This window comes from Mercurialis annua, linkage group LG5, assembly GCF_937616625.2.
Source record: "Mercurialis annua linkage group LG5, ddMerAnnu1.2, whole genome shotgun sequence".
In the NCBI taxonomy this organism is placed as follows: Eukaryota; Viridiplantae; Streptophyta; class Magnoliopsida; order Malpighiales; family Euphorbiaceae; genus Mercurialis; species Mercurialis annua.
Genome location: NC_065574.1, coordinates 13,535,674 through 13,551,491, shown reverse-complemented (window position 1 = coordinate 13,551,491; position 15,818 = coordinate 13,535,674). Strand labels below are relative to the sequence as shown.

The 15,818-nt window shown below is 32.1% G+C and overlaps 2 protein-coding genes across 3 annotated transcripts; both read left to right on the top strand.

Moving 5' to 3' along the window:
• The first annotated feature begins 3,305 nt into the window (after nt 1–3,305).
• On the top strand, nt 3,306–8,748 carry LOC126679769 (protein S-acyltransferase 11). The gene is made up of 4 exons (XM_050374747.2): nt 3,306–3,450; nt 5,037–5,259; nt 6,005–6,303; nt 7,836–8,748. The coding sequence occupies exons 1-4, from the start codon at nt 3,433–3,435 to the stop codon at nt 8,316–8,318; spliced, it is 1,023 nt and encodes a 340-aa protein (XP_050230704.1). The 5' UTR covers nt 3,306–3,432; the 3' UTR covers nt 8,319–8,748.
• A 4,658-nt stretch (nt 8,749–13,406) lies between these two features.
• LOC126679924 (large ribosomal RNA subunit accumulation protein YCED homolog 2, chloroplastic) lies at nt 13,407–15,557 on the top strand. 2 transcript variants are annotated; one of them, XM_050374949.2, is made up of 7 exons: nt 13,407–13,613; nt 14,353–14,526; nt 14,597–14,686; nt 14,819–14,913; nt 15,006–15,087; nt 15,226–15,271; nt 15,367–15,557. In XM_050374949.2, exons 1-7 carry the CDS (start codon nt 13,485–13,487, stop codon nt 15,441–15,443), a joined length of 693 nt encoding a protein of 230 aa, XP_050230906.1. In that variant the 5' UTR covers nt 13,407–13,484; the 3' UTR covers nt 15,444–15,557. The 2 variants fall into 2 exon arrangements, 1 of the variants encoding a protein (XP_050230906.1); XR_008790711.1 differs by having other exon boundaries at nt 13,418–13,613; nt 14,594–14,686; nt 14,819–15,087.
• The last annotated feature ends 261 nt before the right edge of the window (nt 15,558–15,818 follow it).

Genomic DNA, 15,818 nt, shown 5'->3' with positions numbered 1-15,818 from the left:
GTTTTCCGGCGAGGAGCAGCAGCTCCGCCCTAGAAAAACGAGGAGCAGGCTGAAGTACCCACCACCACCGTGATGGTCCTCCTTCTCCACCAAACACATGAACTATGCCAAACCGGAAACTGGATCTGAAAACCTACCAGATGATGATGGCGTATGGTCATTTTGATGGTGATGAAGATTATTTCATCATATTGAGATTGATGCATGTAAAAAATAGGTCATTAGCTAATTGGTTTTGTTCACACGTATTTGGTGAATTCCACTATCTTTACATTTCTGTTTTGCACCTTGAATTCTGTTTCTAATTCTGTTATTAGTTTTTGGCTGTATTGTGTGAGCTGGCAGTGAAGAGAGAGTATTGCAATTCTATAAATTGCAGCCCTTATTATTGTATTCAGATATGAAATGAATTAATGAAATTGCTTCTTCTTATTTGATATTCTTGTTTATCTCTTTTCCTGCAAGTTTCTTCCCTTTCTTATTCTATTTCTTATCTTCTGAAATTCTACTCATAACATTTGGTATCAGAGCAGTCCATCCTTAGATCTGCTTTTCCCTAAAAATATCCAAACCCTACATATCCAAACCCCAAATATCCAACATCATGTCTGTAGCTGATAACACTAGAAATCAAGAACAGAAAAAAATGGAGGAAACCATGAAAAACTTTGCCAGAGGATTGGTTCAAGAGAGCAACAAGAAACAGGAGGAAACCAATAGAAAACAAGATGAGCACAACAAGAAATTTGAGCAGCACATGGTTGGGGTGAGTAATGAGCTCAAAGAGCTGAAAAATATGTTATCTTCTCTTTTATCACCATCTCAAAGAAACTCTACTTCTGCCTCACCCAGCCTCAACCCATTACCAAACCCGATCAATACTCAAACCCAACCTGCATATATACCCTCCTATGCTAACATCATCAACAACCCACAACAGACCCATAACCAACAATACAACCCCAATACTCAACAGACTTATACCCACCAATACAACAATGCTAACACATACCAAATGGCCACCAGATTCACAAAAGTAGAGTTTCCTAAGTTTGATGGAGATGATTTTGAGGGATGGGTGTTTAAATGTGAGAGGTTCTTCCAGATAGATGTTACTCCTATGTCTGCAAAAGTTAAGCTGGCAGCAATACACATGGAGGGTAGGGCGTTGCAATGGCATCAATCTTTTGTTAAAAACAGAGGTGGGGGGGAGGAACCACCATGGGAAGAGTATGTCTCAGCCCTCAGAGTACGGTTTGGGCAGCAGGTTTATGAAGACCCTATGGCTGATCTGAAAGGGTTAACTCAATCAGGTGATCTGCACTCATATATGGAAGAATTTGATGTTTTGTCTCATAAGGTCACCTTGACTGAAGGATATGCTCTCAGTTGTTTTTTGAGTGGACTCAATGATGAAATCAAAATTCCTTTGAGAATGTTGGGACCTAAATCGCTGCAGCAGGCCTATGCTTTGGCAAGGTTACAAGACTCATACATCACAGCTACTCAAAATTCTAAAACCAACTTCAATAGATCAAACACCTCCACCCACCTTCCTTCTCAAACCCCTAAACCCCCGTTACTACCTACCCCTGTCACTCCCCAAACAAACTTCCAGCAACCAATGAACAATGGTGACAAACCCTTCATGAGAACTCGTAGATTATCTGATGCTGAAATCAATGAGAAAAGAGCCAAGAATTTATGCTTTTGGTGTGATGAAAAATTTTCACCTGGTCATTCATGTAAAAAGAAACAACTACATATGATTGTAGTGCAAGATTTTCCAGAAGATGGAATGGGAAATGATTGTCAATGGTATGAAGAGGGTGTTGTGGACAATGGTGAAATAGCAAAATAGAAAGTGACACTGGAGTTTTTTGCAGCAGCAGACTTAACCTTGAGGACAAGGTTGTTTTAAGGGGAAGGGATTGATGCATGTAAAAAATAGGTCATTAGCTAATTGGTTTTGTTCACACGTATTTGGTGAATTCCACTATCTTTACATTTCTGTTTTGCACCTTGAATTCTGTTTCTAATTCTGTTATTAGTTTTTGGCTGTATTGTGTGAGCTGGCAGTGAAGAGAGAGTATTGCAATTCTATAAATTGCAGCCCTTATCATTGTATTCAGATATGAAATGAATTAATGAAATTGCTTCTTCTTATTTGATATTCTTGTTTATCTCTTTTCCTGCAAGTTTCTTCCCTTTCTTATTCTATTTCTTATCTTCTGAAATTCTACTCATAACAGAGATCCCACGAGAAATGGTGAAGAGTGTGGGTGGGAAGTAAGTGATACCCACTGAATTTCTTCTTCAGGAATTAAAGATTTGTGAGAAAAAAGGCTCAATGTCTTAAAAAAAACTATGAACTTTTATTCCCTTTTCAATACTATTCTGACGTTGCAAATCAGTCAATTGTACTTTATTTTGTATTTTTTTATTTCAATTGTACCATAAAGTATAAAATTGACCCTTGTTAATTTGGCAAAAATTTTATAAATTGACCCTTTTTGTATTAGATTAACTTTTTATATTAAATTGACCATTTTTAAAGAATTTTTTTTAACTTTGTCGAATAAATAAATGTCAATTTTATGTTTCAGGTTACAATTGAAATGAAAAAAAAATATGAAATAGGGTAAAATTGATAAATTTCAACGTCAGGATAGGATTGAAAAGGGATGAAAGGTCGGGGTTTTCTAAGGCGTTAAGCCGAGAAAAAAAAGAGTCCAAATTGAATCGGTAAAATCAAAGTTAAATCTCATAGTTGTTGTTTTTTTGTTTTGGCAAGTTTTGCAGATTTAATCGTATTTGTTTTCTTTGATTTCTGTGAACTTAGTGCTCGCCATTCGCGACATATGATGACGCAGTATTTCTCCGTTTCCGGTAATTTTTGCTCTGAGAAGGAGGGTTCAAAGGCGATGAAAGAATAAAGTTTTGGGCGGACGGTAGCGGCGGCAGTGATGGAAGATGGAAGTAAAAAAAGAAGAAAAGGGCTAATGTTTTTAATTAGAATTTAATTAAAATTTTAATTAGTATTAATTAAAATTAATTAGGGTTTTTTTACTAGAAAATTCATTCTTCTTTTTTTGTCAGAATGGTAAAATTGATCTGTTTTGCTAAGTTGCGGGGTAAAATGATCCGGTTTTGTTGAGTTGCGGGTTAAATTGTACTATTTTTTTTAAAATGACTCATTTGATATTTCGTGCCAAGTTGAAGGAGTGAATTGATCCTTTGTTCGAAAAAACTCATTCCCAACAAGCAACAAGTCTCTGTATTATTGTATTTTTAATTTCTATTTCTTATTTCATCGAGTCCCTAAACTTAATTAGTTATAAACAGTTGCTTACCAGTATAAATTTAGTTGCTCACTAGTCCTTCCATGGACGGAGGAGAAGAATCCAGTAAATGAACTAAGCAAACACAGACATGGCTGACTTGCCCAACGTAATTTCAATTCCTTTTTCTTTTTCTTGCAGTCGATTGATTCTCCTTTTATTCTTCAATTCTTCTGCTTTTTTATGTTCTTGCCTTTTCTTGATTACCATGCTTTCAGATTTTGATAAAGTCAAACGCTTTTCCAATCTTGATTTATTGGGTTTTTGATTTTTTTGCTTTTGGTTCCTGGGTTTACTTTATTTTGTTGTAAAATATATTTGAATTGTTGATGTGCTGATTGAAGGTTTACTCTTTATTGCATTGCACATCAATCAAGTTGACTATAGTCTTTTTTGATATTATAATAAGTCAATTCATGAATTTCTTGATAACATTGAAACAGGGACCTTGATTTGATTGTTTTTTAATGCTATTTTTGTATATTGTGTGTAGCTAGTCTATTCATTAAATCCAAAAGGATCTTTATTTTTTTGGTGATGTGCCTAATATCAAACTCTTCCATGTTTAGGACTTGTTAGTTGATATATGTTATAGAATATAGATATATAGTTATACTTCTCCATTGATGGTGTGGATATCGGAGTTGTAGGTGTAGATGTCTTGGATTGGGATGTATGAACAACCGGATGGTGCAATTTTATATGAAGTTTAACTTTATTGTTCGAGATTTAGATTGGTGATGAAATCAGACTTCAGGGCTAGGTGGGGTATAACTAATTTGTATAAGCTTTTGATGGTTGATGGGAGAGTTTCTTTTACAGCTTATTTAACAAAGAATGTATCACCTCGTATTGAAAGACTTACGTAAGTAAAAGACAAAGTAGTTAAAGTATAACATATAGTGATAAATGCATTTGCGTCAGATGGTTCATATGGTTGACATGATATGCATGATTGCTTTAGGATCTTATGATAAACTTTCGAGAGAAATTTTAAACTTTAGGTTGGAAATAGTTTCAACTATAATTCATGTCAACACGTTTTTTTACCACTTCACGAGGTTCAAGCCTAACACTTCTGTAGCTAGATCATAGCTTTTTTGACCGTATCTGGAGAAACTGATGAAAAATTTAGGCAATAAAGTTTTCTAGGAGTTATAATGAAACTCAGCTTAATTATAATGCTTAAAACTTTAGAGACTCTGTTGAATTAATTTCTGGAAACATACTCTAATTAAATTAATGTGCAACTTTGTAGCTAGCAAATTCAATAATGGCTCATCTTAGTTAAAGAAGGTCATCGGTAAAGTCCCGTCTGGTGAAATCCTAGGTTACGTAGAATGTAGCATTGATCATTATTTAGAAAATCATTATTGTAAAGTACTTGAAAAATATGTTCCAAAAGAACGTATATTTCAGAAAACATAAGGAAATTGAGACTTGAGGTCAACTATTGTACTTTTAGAGTTTGAAACATGAGGACTGGGGGACATGCCACATGGTGTTTTTTGTTCTTTTCTTTTTTCATTTTTGTCTATGTGCATGTGGAATGAGTTTGTTTACTGCATCCATTATGTGCATTTAAAGGTTTAATTTTCTTTGATGATTAGAATACTATGATAGAGTAAGAGAAGTACTGTCTCCCTTATATAGGAGTGATAGGAAAATAATTTGGCATTTTTTATTTATGTGCAGCAACATTTTGTGACAACAGTTGTTGAAGACCATGAGACAACATGCTGGGGTTGTGGACTCCGCCTTCTTTTACCATCTTACTCACCTGTTTTTAAATGTGGTTGGTGTGGAGCTATAACAAGCCAGAACAAAAAGAAATGTGAGGATAAGTACTTTTGGTGGAGGCGCGTGCGTGATCGTTGCTTTGTATGTGTACTCCTCAGCTTCATGCTTTTCATGATATGTATGTCTTGTTTCATTTCATACTTTATAATACATTTATTCTCTCTGTCTCACCTAATAAAGAAATGCTCCATGATAATACCAAGTGTGTGCCAACTGCCAACCTCCATTTACTTAGAAACTCTTGTTATTGAGAAATTGATTCGAGGAAGTCTATAATTTCTCATGGAAGCAAAATAGTCTCATACTGGGCCTGGAAATAAATTGTCGCTAAAATTCTTATTGTGAATCCTGAGTTGTCACCATATTTGAAATTATTTTCCTGGTGCTATAAGATTCAATAACATAAATGACTCTAATTCCTATATGTTTGAATGTTTCTCATTATTTTCTTTTGTAAAAGGATGAAGATGAATATGGGCGTTGTGAAAGGAATTTGAAATGTTTTTTTAACTATAGATTTCAAAGTTGACACGATTATATTGATAGTTGAGTATTATGAATTATAATGGAGGAAGCATTTTCACCCTGAAATTGAGAAAACTGATATAACTTGCCTATCGGTTTAGATAGTTGTTGTATAGGTGCTGGATGTATTAAAATGTTGCATAGCAGGGATTTGAATTCGTATGTTATTTTTCTCAACAAATTTGCAGTAGCAGAAGCTGTTACTGTTTTGCTGCAAAATTTGGATGCTATAGCCGTGCTTTTAAACTTTTAAACTGTGCAGAAAACAAATACTTATTTCAGCATTTTATAAAATAAAAAAAATCTTCATCTCGCATTGATCAGTTGTGAAAATGCAGGTGGCGGAGTGTGGGCAGCGTATCCTGTTGTATTCTCTATAGGCAAATTGTGTGGGATTATACACTCTATTGTAACAGTAATCTTGTCCATAACTACTGTTTCACTGTTTGGTCTTGCGGCCTTTAGATGTGCTGGAACACCACCTAGCATAGAGTGGGGTGGCTACCCAACTGTTGGAAAAAGTTTCCTAGAGAATTATACATTTTGTCACTACTGTTCGAAGCCAAAGTCGCCAAGAACCCATCATTGCCGTTCTTGTGGAATGTGTATATTGGACATGGATCATCATTGCCCCTTTGTAAGTCTTTGTTATCATTTACATTCAAATTTAACAAATTTTACTAGTGAAACTTAAATTTTTATAAATTACAAATTATGAATTCATATCGATCTTTATTCTTTGGAATTTTATGATTCTTTTTAAATGTTCTACTTTAACTTAACTAAACATATCTATTTAGATTATTCTTCATTCGTCAGAATTCTAGTCTAACTCAACGAAGTGCGAGGAAATAAACATTTTGACACATAAATTAGGCTGTATGCAGTTTGGATAGCAGCTCGCATGGATTATTTTTTGTGGGCCAAATGTTTCCAAATGCCAAATCAATTCAATTGTAATTGTTTGCACTACCATAAAGTCAGCAACTGAGTGGATCTTTTTTTCGAATCTGAAAATGGATGCAAAGATGAGCTGATGCAAGTTGACTTGGTGGTTGTAGACATATCTATTTTTTTTCCGCTTTTTATATTGGTTGGTAGGTGTAGCCTGTAGGACCTAGAGACAGAAAGGTATTCTTGGTTGATGTAGGACCAAGCATATGGTCCTTTTGCTATGAACAAATTAGATTCTATAATATGTAATCAATAGGATGGACATCAAATTAGAAGTCATGAACTAAAAAGTATCTATATGAATTGGTACCTATAGGTTGCTTGATGAATAGAACCCACATATTGTTGGTATTTATATGTTAGTTCATTTTTAGAGATAAAAAGTTATAGTTTATTTCTTATCACTTTGATCAATAGATAAAAATGCAGGGACTTACTAGTGATATATGCTAAACTTCATAGGGGTCAGTAATTGACCTATTTCTTATAGTTGGGAATCCTTCTCTCAAGAGATGATGTATAAATATTAGGTCTAACTATTTTTTAAATCCAAACCTTTGCATATTTTATCAATTACGACCAAACCTTTTAATTTTTACAATTATGTCCAACTTGGAAGGTTTTTTTTGCAATTATGACCAAAACTTTAAATTTCATTTTTTAAATCCAAACCTTTGTGTTTTTTTTTATCAATTACGACCAAACATTTACATTAACTCTTTTTAGAAGTTAGACAAAACAATTAAAATTGGTCGTAATTGATAAAAGACGCAAAAGTTTGGATTTAAAAAGTGAAATTTAAAGTTTTGGTTGCAATTGCAAAAAAAAAAAAAAAGACTTTCCAATTGGACGTAATTGTAAAAATTAAAAGGTTTGGTCGTGATTGATAAAAATGCAAAGGTTTGGATTTAAAAAATAGTTTGGCCAAAATATTACATGAGTGATGCTTGGGCTATTTAGTACTGGAGATTTACATATATATGAATTATAAGGTGTCCCTTTGAGTGCCATTTTTTATTTTGATTTTTCAGATTTTGGTATTCTAGGAAAGAAATTAAATATCTTATATCATTACGAAGATATTATTGAAAAGCTTGTTCATATATTGCATTTAGTTACACTGCGAGATTCTTAATTTTGATAGTGTAGCCAGAATTCGATCTCATGCTTGTACGCTGACAACAGTACATCTATGCTTTAAATTACTTTATGCAGATCGGAAATTGTGTTGGTGCAGCAAATCACCGTCACTTCATTGCGTTCCTTATTTCAGCCATCATCAGCATGGTATATGTTTCCGTTACATCTACATATGCTGCAATTCATATATGGCCTCCATTACCAACGAGATCTACGGTCTATTTAAGTGGCATCAACAATTATATAGCTTGGAGATTTTTGAAGGAAACTATAATTGCAATACTAAGTTCCGGAGTGTCTCTTTCCCCAAGAGGACTTGTTCTTGTTTATCTGTTTTTCGCAAGTGTTTCTGTGCAGATAGGACTAAGTGTGCTTCTGTGGCAGCAGCTTTCTTATATTTACCAGGGTAAAACTTACTTGAGCTACTTAAGTTCCCAGGGAGGAGATCCTGTTAGTGAAAAGGACTGCAAAAACCTGTTCCGGTTTTTCGGTTGCTCATATTCTGTTTCAAGATTCTTGCGCAATGTTTGGAATTCTCCTAAGAGACACAATAAGTGAAATGAATGAAGGATATCACTGTGGTTTCTCTATTGAAAGTTATAGTCTCCGACCGTGTTGTATGGATAACTTACCAAGTCCTACATTTCGGCATTTCGTTTCCGTTTTCAGAATCCTTGAGCTGTAGCAAGTCTTCCAGAAGGTCTTTGATATTCTCATTCAAGGTTCTAAAACATCGAAATGGTATATTCATAACCTATTCATATGAAAAGTGTCGTTTTAGCATTTTTCTCCGTAAATCTACCCTTGGCTGCTGAAAATTTTCGAAGTTAATATATCACCTATTGTAGGTAGCATCAGAATCATATATGTTTAGAGAAAAGATGGAGAGGGGACAGGTAATAACCACTGTATTATTGATTCTTTCCATTTTTGTTGTTTCAAGATTATGATTTTGAGAGAAAAAATGCATGGCTAGAATTTACAAGTATTTTTGTTTGTCCTAACTACATATTCAAACAGTAAATAAATAAAAAAATATGAAGGATCTAATTGATAATCATAATATATTATTTTAATTTTTTTAATAATCGATTAGTTATAGTTGTAGAGATAAAATTGAGACATAAGTAAAATTTTAAATATTTAGTTAATATTGTAAACATGATGGAACTTTTATAACATTTGGCCTAACAAACAGTCATGCAAACTATATGTGTAACGTATTGATATTTAAATTATTGATTAAAGTGGAATTTATATAGGGTATATCAATTTATTATATTTATCAATATTAATTTAAAATTTCATTGATGTAATAGGAAAAAAAATTACATTATCAGCTTCAGAAAATCAGATATTAATGTTTGGATGGTCAGGCAGTTTTGTGATAGTGGACTAGCAAATCTGACCACTTTGCAATGTCAAAATGAGTTAATTAAAAACCCTAACCTACTTCTCTTCTCTTTTCTCTCTAATAAACCCTAGCTGTCTATAGTTTTTTTTTATTTTTTCTTCGGCAGCCGTCAATGGCTTAATTTTTCTATTGATGATAGCCACCCCTTTTGTTTATGTTATTTTAATTTCATAAAATATAATAAATAGCCAATTCTTTTTCATTTTTCTGACGGATTAAAATTTATCACGAAGCGCAATTCAATTATCAAGAAGCGACGATAATTGAAGATCTTTCAGTAACAAAATGGATTCGTCTATGAGCTATACTAGTTTTATTTATATTTTATTGTTTGTCTTTTTTATGAATACTTTATTTTATCTTTTCTTTATGAAAGGTTTGTTGTCCTTTCTCTGTAAAAGGTTTGTTGTCTTCTTTTTAGGAGTTGTTGTCTCTTTTTTAGAAGGAGTTATATCAAGTGTTGATTGAATCAAATGTTGTGAGTTTGCGGGTGTTTGGAGAAGTTTGAACGAAGAGTGATTGAAGACTGCTCTTAATTCGCGAAAGTTAGTAATTTTTTTTATTTTCGTAAGTAAGGTCTGCGAATCAGACATCATGTTGTCTGTTTCATGTCAGGTCATCGGGTTTAGTTTTCAAATTATCCCGAATTTTTTACAAATGTAACTGTTTCATATTCAATTTAATGAGATCCGATAAATTAAAAAAAAAATCAACCGTGATGCTAAACCCTCTAAATTTAATGATCCACTACTCTCATTTTTTTCAAAAATTATCAAAATATTTCTAATATAAATAAAAAAAATCAAAACAACCTAATCTAACCAAATTGAAAGTTACCCACCCAACTAAACCAATATAAATTATTTACCCAACCAAATCAAACTTAAAACCATCTAATCAAATTTAAAATCGACAACCACCCGCCCGCCGTATTACACCTGCTGGAAACCACCTCTGCGACCTCCAGTTAAAAAAAATCCGGCCAAACATTAATTTTTTTTTATTTTTTTATCGGAGAAGACGAACGAGATGACCCGTTCGTCTTCTCCGGCGAACAGACCCACTGTATTGGAGAAGACTAGGGGTGTAAACGGGCTGAGGCAAGCCCGAGTGTGTTTTACAGGCTCGAGCTCGAGCTCGAACGGGCTCAAATTTTGAAGTTCGAGCTCGAGCTCGAACAACACTCGAGCTACTCTACCTCGAGCTCGAGTTGAATTTAATAAAAATCAAAAAATAATTAGAAAAATCAAATTTGTTGTATTATAATTATTTTTTTACTATATATTATGCAATTTAACCAATTTTTATGATGCATACCTAAATTTTAAGGTGTAAAAGTTTATACAATAATAATAAAATTATTATTGTTATTTTATAACAAGCTCGTTTAGACTCGCGAGCCTCACGAGCCTCACTAATTGATACTCGAGCTCGGTTAGAGATGAAGCTACTCAAGTTCGAGCTCAAGCTCGGCTCGAATTTTTCGAGCCGATCTCGAGCTTTTTTCGAGTCGATCTCGAGTAACTCACGAGTAGCCCAACTCGTTTACACCCCTAGAGAAGACGAACGACATTATCCGTTCGTCTTCTTCGGTTAAAAAAAAATTTTAAAAAATATTTTTTCCTGAAAAATAGATAATTATTTATTTAATTATTTAAGATGTAAAAAAATTATTTTAATTATTTATATTATTTTGACGGATTTTTTTCGGCGATGGATGGTGGCGGCAGTGGGTGGCAGTTTCTGGTTGACTAGCTTGATTTATTTGGGTGAATTAATTTAGATTTAGATTTGGTTCAATGACTTTAGGTTTGGTTGGTTAGATGGGTGACTTTAAATTTGGTTGGTTAGATTGAGTTGGTTTGATTTTTTTCTTATTGATTTTAGGGGTATTTTGGTCAATTTACGGCAAAAAGGATTTAGTTGACCATTAGATAAAATTTAAAAAACTTAATGACCATTTCTAAAATTCAGGAGATTAATAGCCCAAAATGACAGTAGAAGTTTAAAGTTTAAACAAAGCTGAGGACTTCATCGATACTTAAAGCTGAGGACTATTCTCGAACTCAAATAAATCAGTCGGAAACAGCTGGTTGTGAATTTTAAGTTTTACTCTGTCCATTAAAAATAAGACCTATATAACACCCATTCATTTAATTAGAATTACACTGACTACTTAAAATACTCTTATTAAATAATTAATATATTTATTTATTCAAAATTACTAATGAACTATACATAAAATTATTTTTAATATTAAAATTATCAAAGAGCATTCATTATTGCATTATAACTAATATAATTTAATTAATTAAAATTATCTAATTAATTATTATTTTTAAATGAAAATAAATCTATAAGCTGAGATGCAATAAAGATTCATTTTGCCCTCTCAATTTAGCACAAAATATCAATTAAAGATAAAATCATACTTTTGGATAAAAACACCCACAAGTTGGTTAATAGCTCATTATCCCCCTTTACTGAGAAGGCAAAAAAATGTTTGGAAAAATTAGGATTGAGGTGGCAACAAAGTATTGGTCTACTTGGAGTTAAAAGTATAAAGCGAGTTAAAACGCCTAGTTTAAGAGTATTTTTGTTCAAAGCCGCGAACTTGGCCTTATTTGGTTTTTTTATTCCAAGTTTAAAGGATAAATGAACCTTTGTTGATCTGAGACCCCTAAAATAGAAATTGGCTTATCTTTTGTTGACGCATGGACTCTATTAATCATCAAAAGCAGTTTTTTTGTTCGCCCGTAAGGGTTCAAACCCCACAAAATGGAGAGGGAGTCGACTGAACATTTCAGCCATTGGCGGAATTTCTCCCGTATCCGCTTTTCCGTACAAAATTGATGAAAAATCGTCAAATAGAGAACATATTTAGTAAATATATGATTAGGAAAAAAAACACATCCACCATCTTCTTCCTAAGTCATATAGCATAAATATATATAGGAACAGAATTGTCCATATAAAATTTTGAAAATTAATCCTGATTGATTTATAACTTTAAATTGGCCAATAACAATAATACTAGGGATGGGCATGGACCGGTTAATCGGTCCATAAGGGTAATATGTAAACCGGTCTATAGTAGTTCGGTTTTTAAAATTAAAAACCTAAACCTAAAATTTTAAACGGTTAACCATTTAAAGCAGTTCGGTTTTTTTTTGCGGTTTTTAACCATGTAACCATTAAAAAAATTAGATAGCAAAAAGATAAAATTTATAGATAAAATTTTAAATATAGTCTAATAATTAAAATTTAATTTTTATTATATTTAATTATTAAAATATAAATTTTATTTATTCCTATTTCAATTAGGTATATAAATATTTTATTAAGAAAAATAAATTTTTTTCAATATATATATATATAATCTATAAAAATTATATATTATTTATAAACCGGTTAACCGCGGTTTTTAAAATTCCAAAACCTAAACCTAAACCATTAACCATAAAAATCAAAAATCAAAACCTAAACCTAAATTTTTGAACCGGTTAATCATATTTTTCGGTTCAATTTTTTGGTTTCGATTCGGTTTTGCGGGTTGACCGGTTTTTTGGCCCACACCTAAATAATACTATCATAATCTCAAATACTTCATAATAAAATTATAAATCAAGTAGAATTCTAAATATTATTCTACAACTATATTAATTAGAAAATCTTAATCTAATTAAATAAAATGTCACACTTATTAGATCGTAAATTAGATGCATCTATTTTTTTATAGGTGGATTCCTCATACAACATTAAATTAATTTTAGGAATAATTAATAAAAATTCCCTCAAATAAGGCCTAATTAACTAAGTCTTCTGATGAATATATAAAATTATCCTTTTAATATTTGTTCAAATTCACTAACACTTTTTTCTGTCAATTATTGGTGTTAGTTCAAATTAATAAAATAAAATTTATTTTAATCGCTGATCTTATATTTCATTCATAAAATTTCAAAATTTATAATAATTAAATTAATTTTATAAAATTATTTTATAAAATTTAATTAATTATTATAATTTAATTTAAATTTAAATTAACATATTTTTTTAATAAGAATAATAATAATAAATTATTACTATTATTAAGGAGTTGACTTTTTTAAAAATATAATATTAACTTTTAATTTTAGTAAATTGATAATTATTATTTTTTATACCAAATTACAAAGTTTTTTAAAAATATATTTCAAACATTGTGGACCCAAAATAAAAGGGTGTTAGCTCATTTTGTGAGAGCCAAAGAATAATGGAGATAAGCTTCTATATCCATAAAATATAGCAGAAGAAGCGAAGCAGAGAAGATGGGAGAAGCAGGGCACTTGATATCAAAAACGCTGTCGTCTAGGCTGCCTTCATCGAAGTTGGTTTCTCATCCTTCCAGAAATGTTACCGTTACTGTTACTGTTGCAAGAAGAAAAGACTTCACAATGGTAATTATTATTCTATGGGATTAAAAACTTTAGTGGTATTCAATCTTTATTCTATATTTCAATTTGGTATCAAAACTTTCATTTGTGTCAAAGGGCAGGATGCGGTTCGAACCGCAGTTCGCTCGGAATTCGGCAGTTAAGCCGGTTTAGTAGGAGTCGCTTCCTAACCGGGCTATGATGACTTTTATACTAGAATATCCGACTCGCTTATTGATGCATTAGACATCTTGCACTAGAGAAATTCTTAGTTAGACTCAGTCTATCACGTCATACGTGTATTAGTCAATTATATCATAACATATCATTAAAATAGTAGCACTATCATAATTTTGGTTATTATTTTTCTACACCTTTTAGTAGTGATATTACGATATCTTGCGCCAAATCATTAGATTCTAGTCCGCAATAGAGCCATAAATTTATATAAACCTTTATTAAACTTATTAATTTATCATACAATGCCATATTGTAACATTCACTACACCAAATTTCCTACAACTATTAAACATGGAAATTAATATAAAACTATAATAAACGAAAATAAAGATACGTAACTGAAATAACTGAACTAAACTAGAATAATTGGAGTTGTACAATATCATAAAACATAGAGTTCTAGTTAATCCCACATCTAAGGATTTCCTTCAAATAGTCAAATAAACTAATTTTTATTCAGTCTGCATGCATAAAGACTGAGGGAGTGCTAAATAAGCTAAATTAATGGTTTGTTTGATGAAAGAAAACGAAGAAGAATCCGAGGCGTTTGATCACAATATCAACGGGAGATAGTAAATGGCATGGAAAATGGAACTGTGATTACCTCATCTCCCTTCGTGACTTAAATTTGGAAGATTTGATCGAAGAAGACGAACAAAAAGATGCTGAGGTTTCTGTCAACCTTAGCATCCAAAAGGTCAGTTTGTTGAGAGTAAAATTGTTTGATTTAGAGTTTGAAAGAGTTTAATTTGGGTAATATATAGTAGCATGCAAGCTTCGGTTTCTCGGTGGACGGAAGGATTGTCACATCTTTTACTAGAAAGTGTAGCAACTGCTCTTCCCCATACTGCAGACAGGTTTGTCTGTATCCCTATACTTTTATTATTTACGCGTTTTCCCCACGTATGTTTCGTTTCCATTTTTCGTTTTTGTTTCCGTGCTCTCAAACATGGAACTGTGAAGTTGATGTTTGGATATATTGATGTCAGATTGATACCAGCTTTAATGTGTGGGTGCTACCATCCAACAACAAACACAATGGCGACGAACTCCAACTTCCAGAAATAGGCGGCGATGACCCATCTTTAAGTCTCTCAACTCGGACATTATCGATATGTGTATGTATATATATGTATATATGTGTCTTTAAACTAAGTTTGTAAATGCTGCATTGCAGGTCATCTATGTGAAACCAGGATCTGAAGCCAATCTTGATTCATTAGTCCAAGACACCATCAGGCTCACAACTTCAGTTAAAGTAAGTACATTTTCAATAAATTCAGGAAAAAGGTCAAAAAAAACAAGAATTTTTTTGTCAATTAGGCCTTTTTCTTTATGAACGCTAAAAATGTACGTTGGTGCACTAAAAAGTATACGCGTAAATATGAATTTGCAGGATAGTTGCTCGGAGTCTTGTGAGAAATCTGAACCCAAATTGCACTGTAAGATCTCTTTAACACAACACATACAAAATTTAGCTGTATTTAATAAATCCGATTGGCAATTGGTTGATCAAATTGTGTGTTGTTGATCATAGATATCGGTCGACAGAATGCAGCTTCTATCGACAAAAGGTGGTCTAGACTGTTGGAGCTGAAGAGAGTTATTTCATAAGAAATGCATACCATGAGTTATTCTCATAGTATTATTATTCCGATGAAATAGATTAATTAGTTTGTAAAATAATAATACAAACAATTAAAAAATTATATAGTTTTGTAGTCTGTATTCACTGAGTGTTATAAATCCTACTGTATTGTGAATAAATTTAAGAATAAACTAAACTTTCTCCAGTATCTTAACACCCTGTTGAAAGCATCAAAATCATTTAAAAAACATTTTGGAATTCATTAATGTTTACATCATTAATATTTCCCAAATTCTTCATAGTATTAGGGTCCTGCCATTTCATTTATAAATAATAATTTCTTTTACTTCTTTTTTCTACATCAATGGTGTTGTCGAATCAAGGGTAATTTCATGTTCATG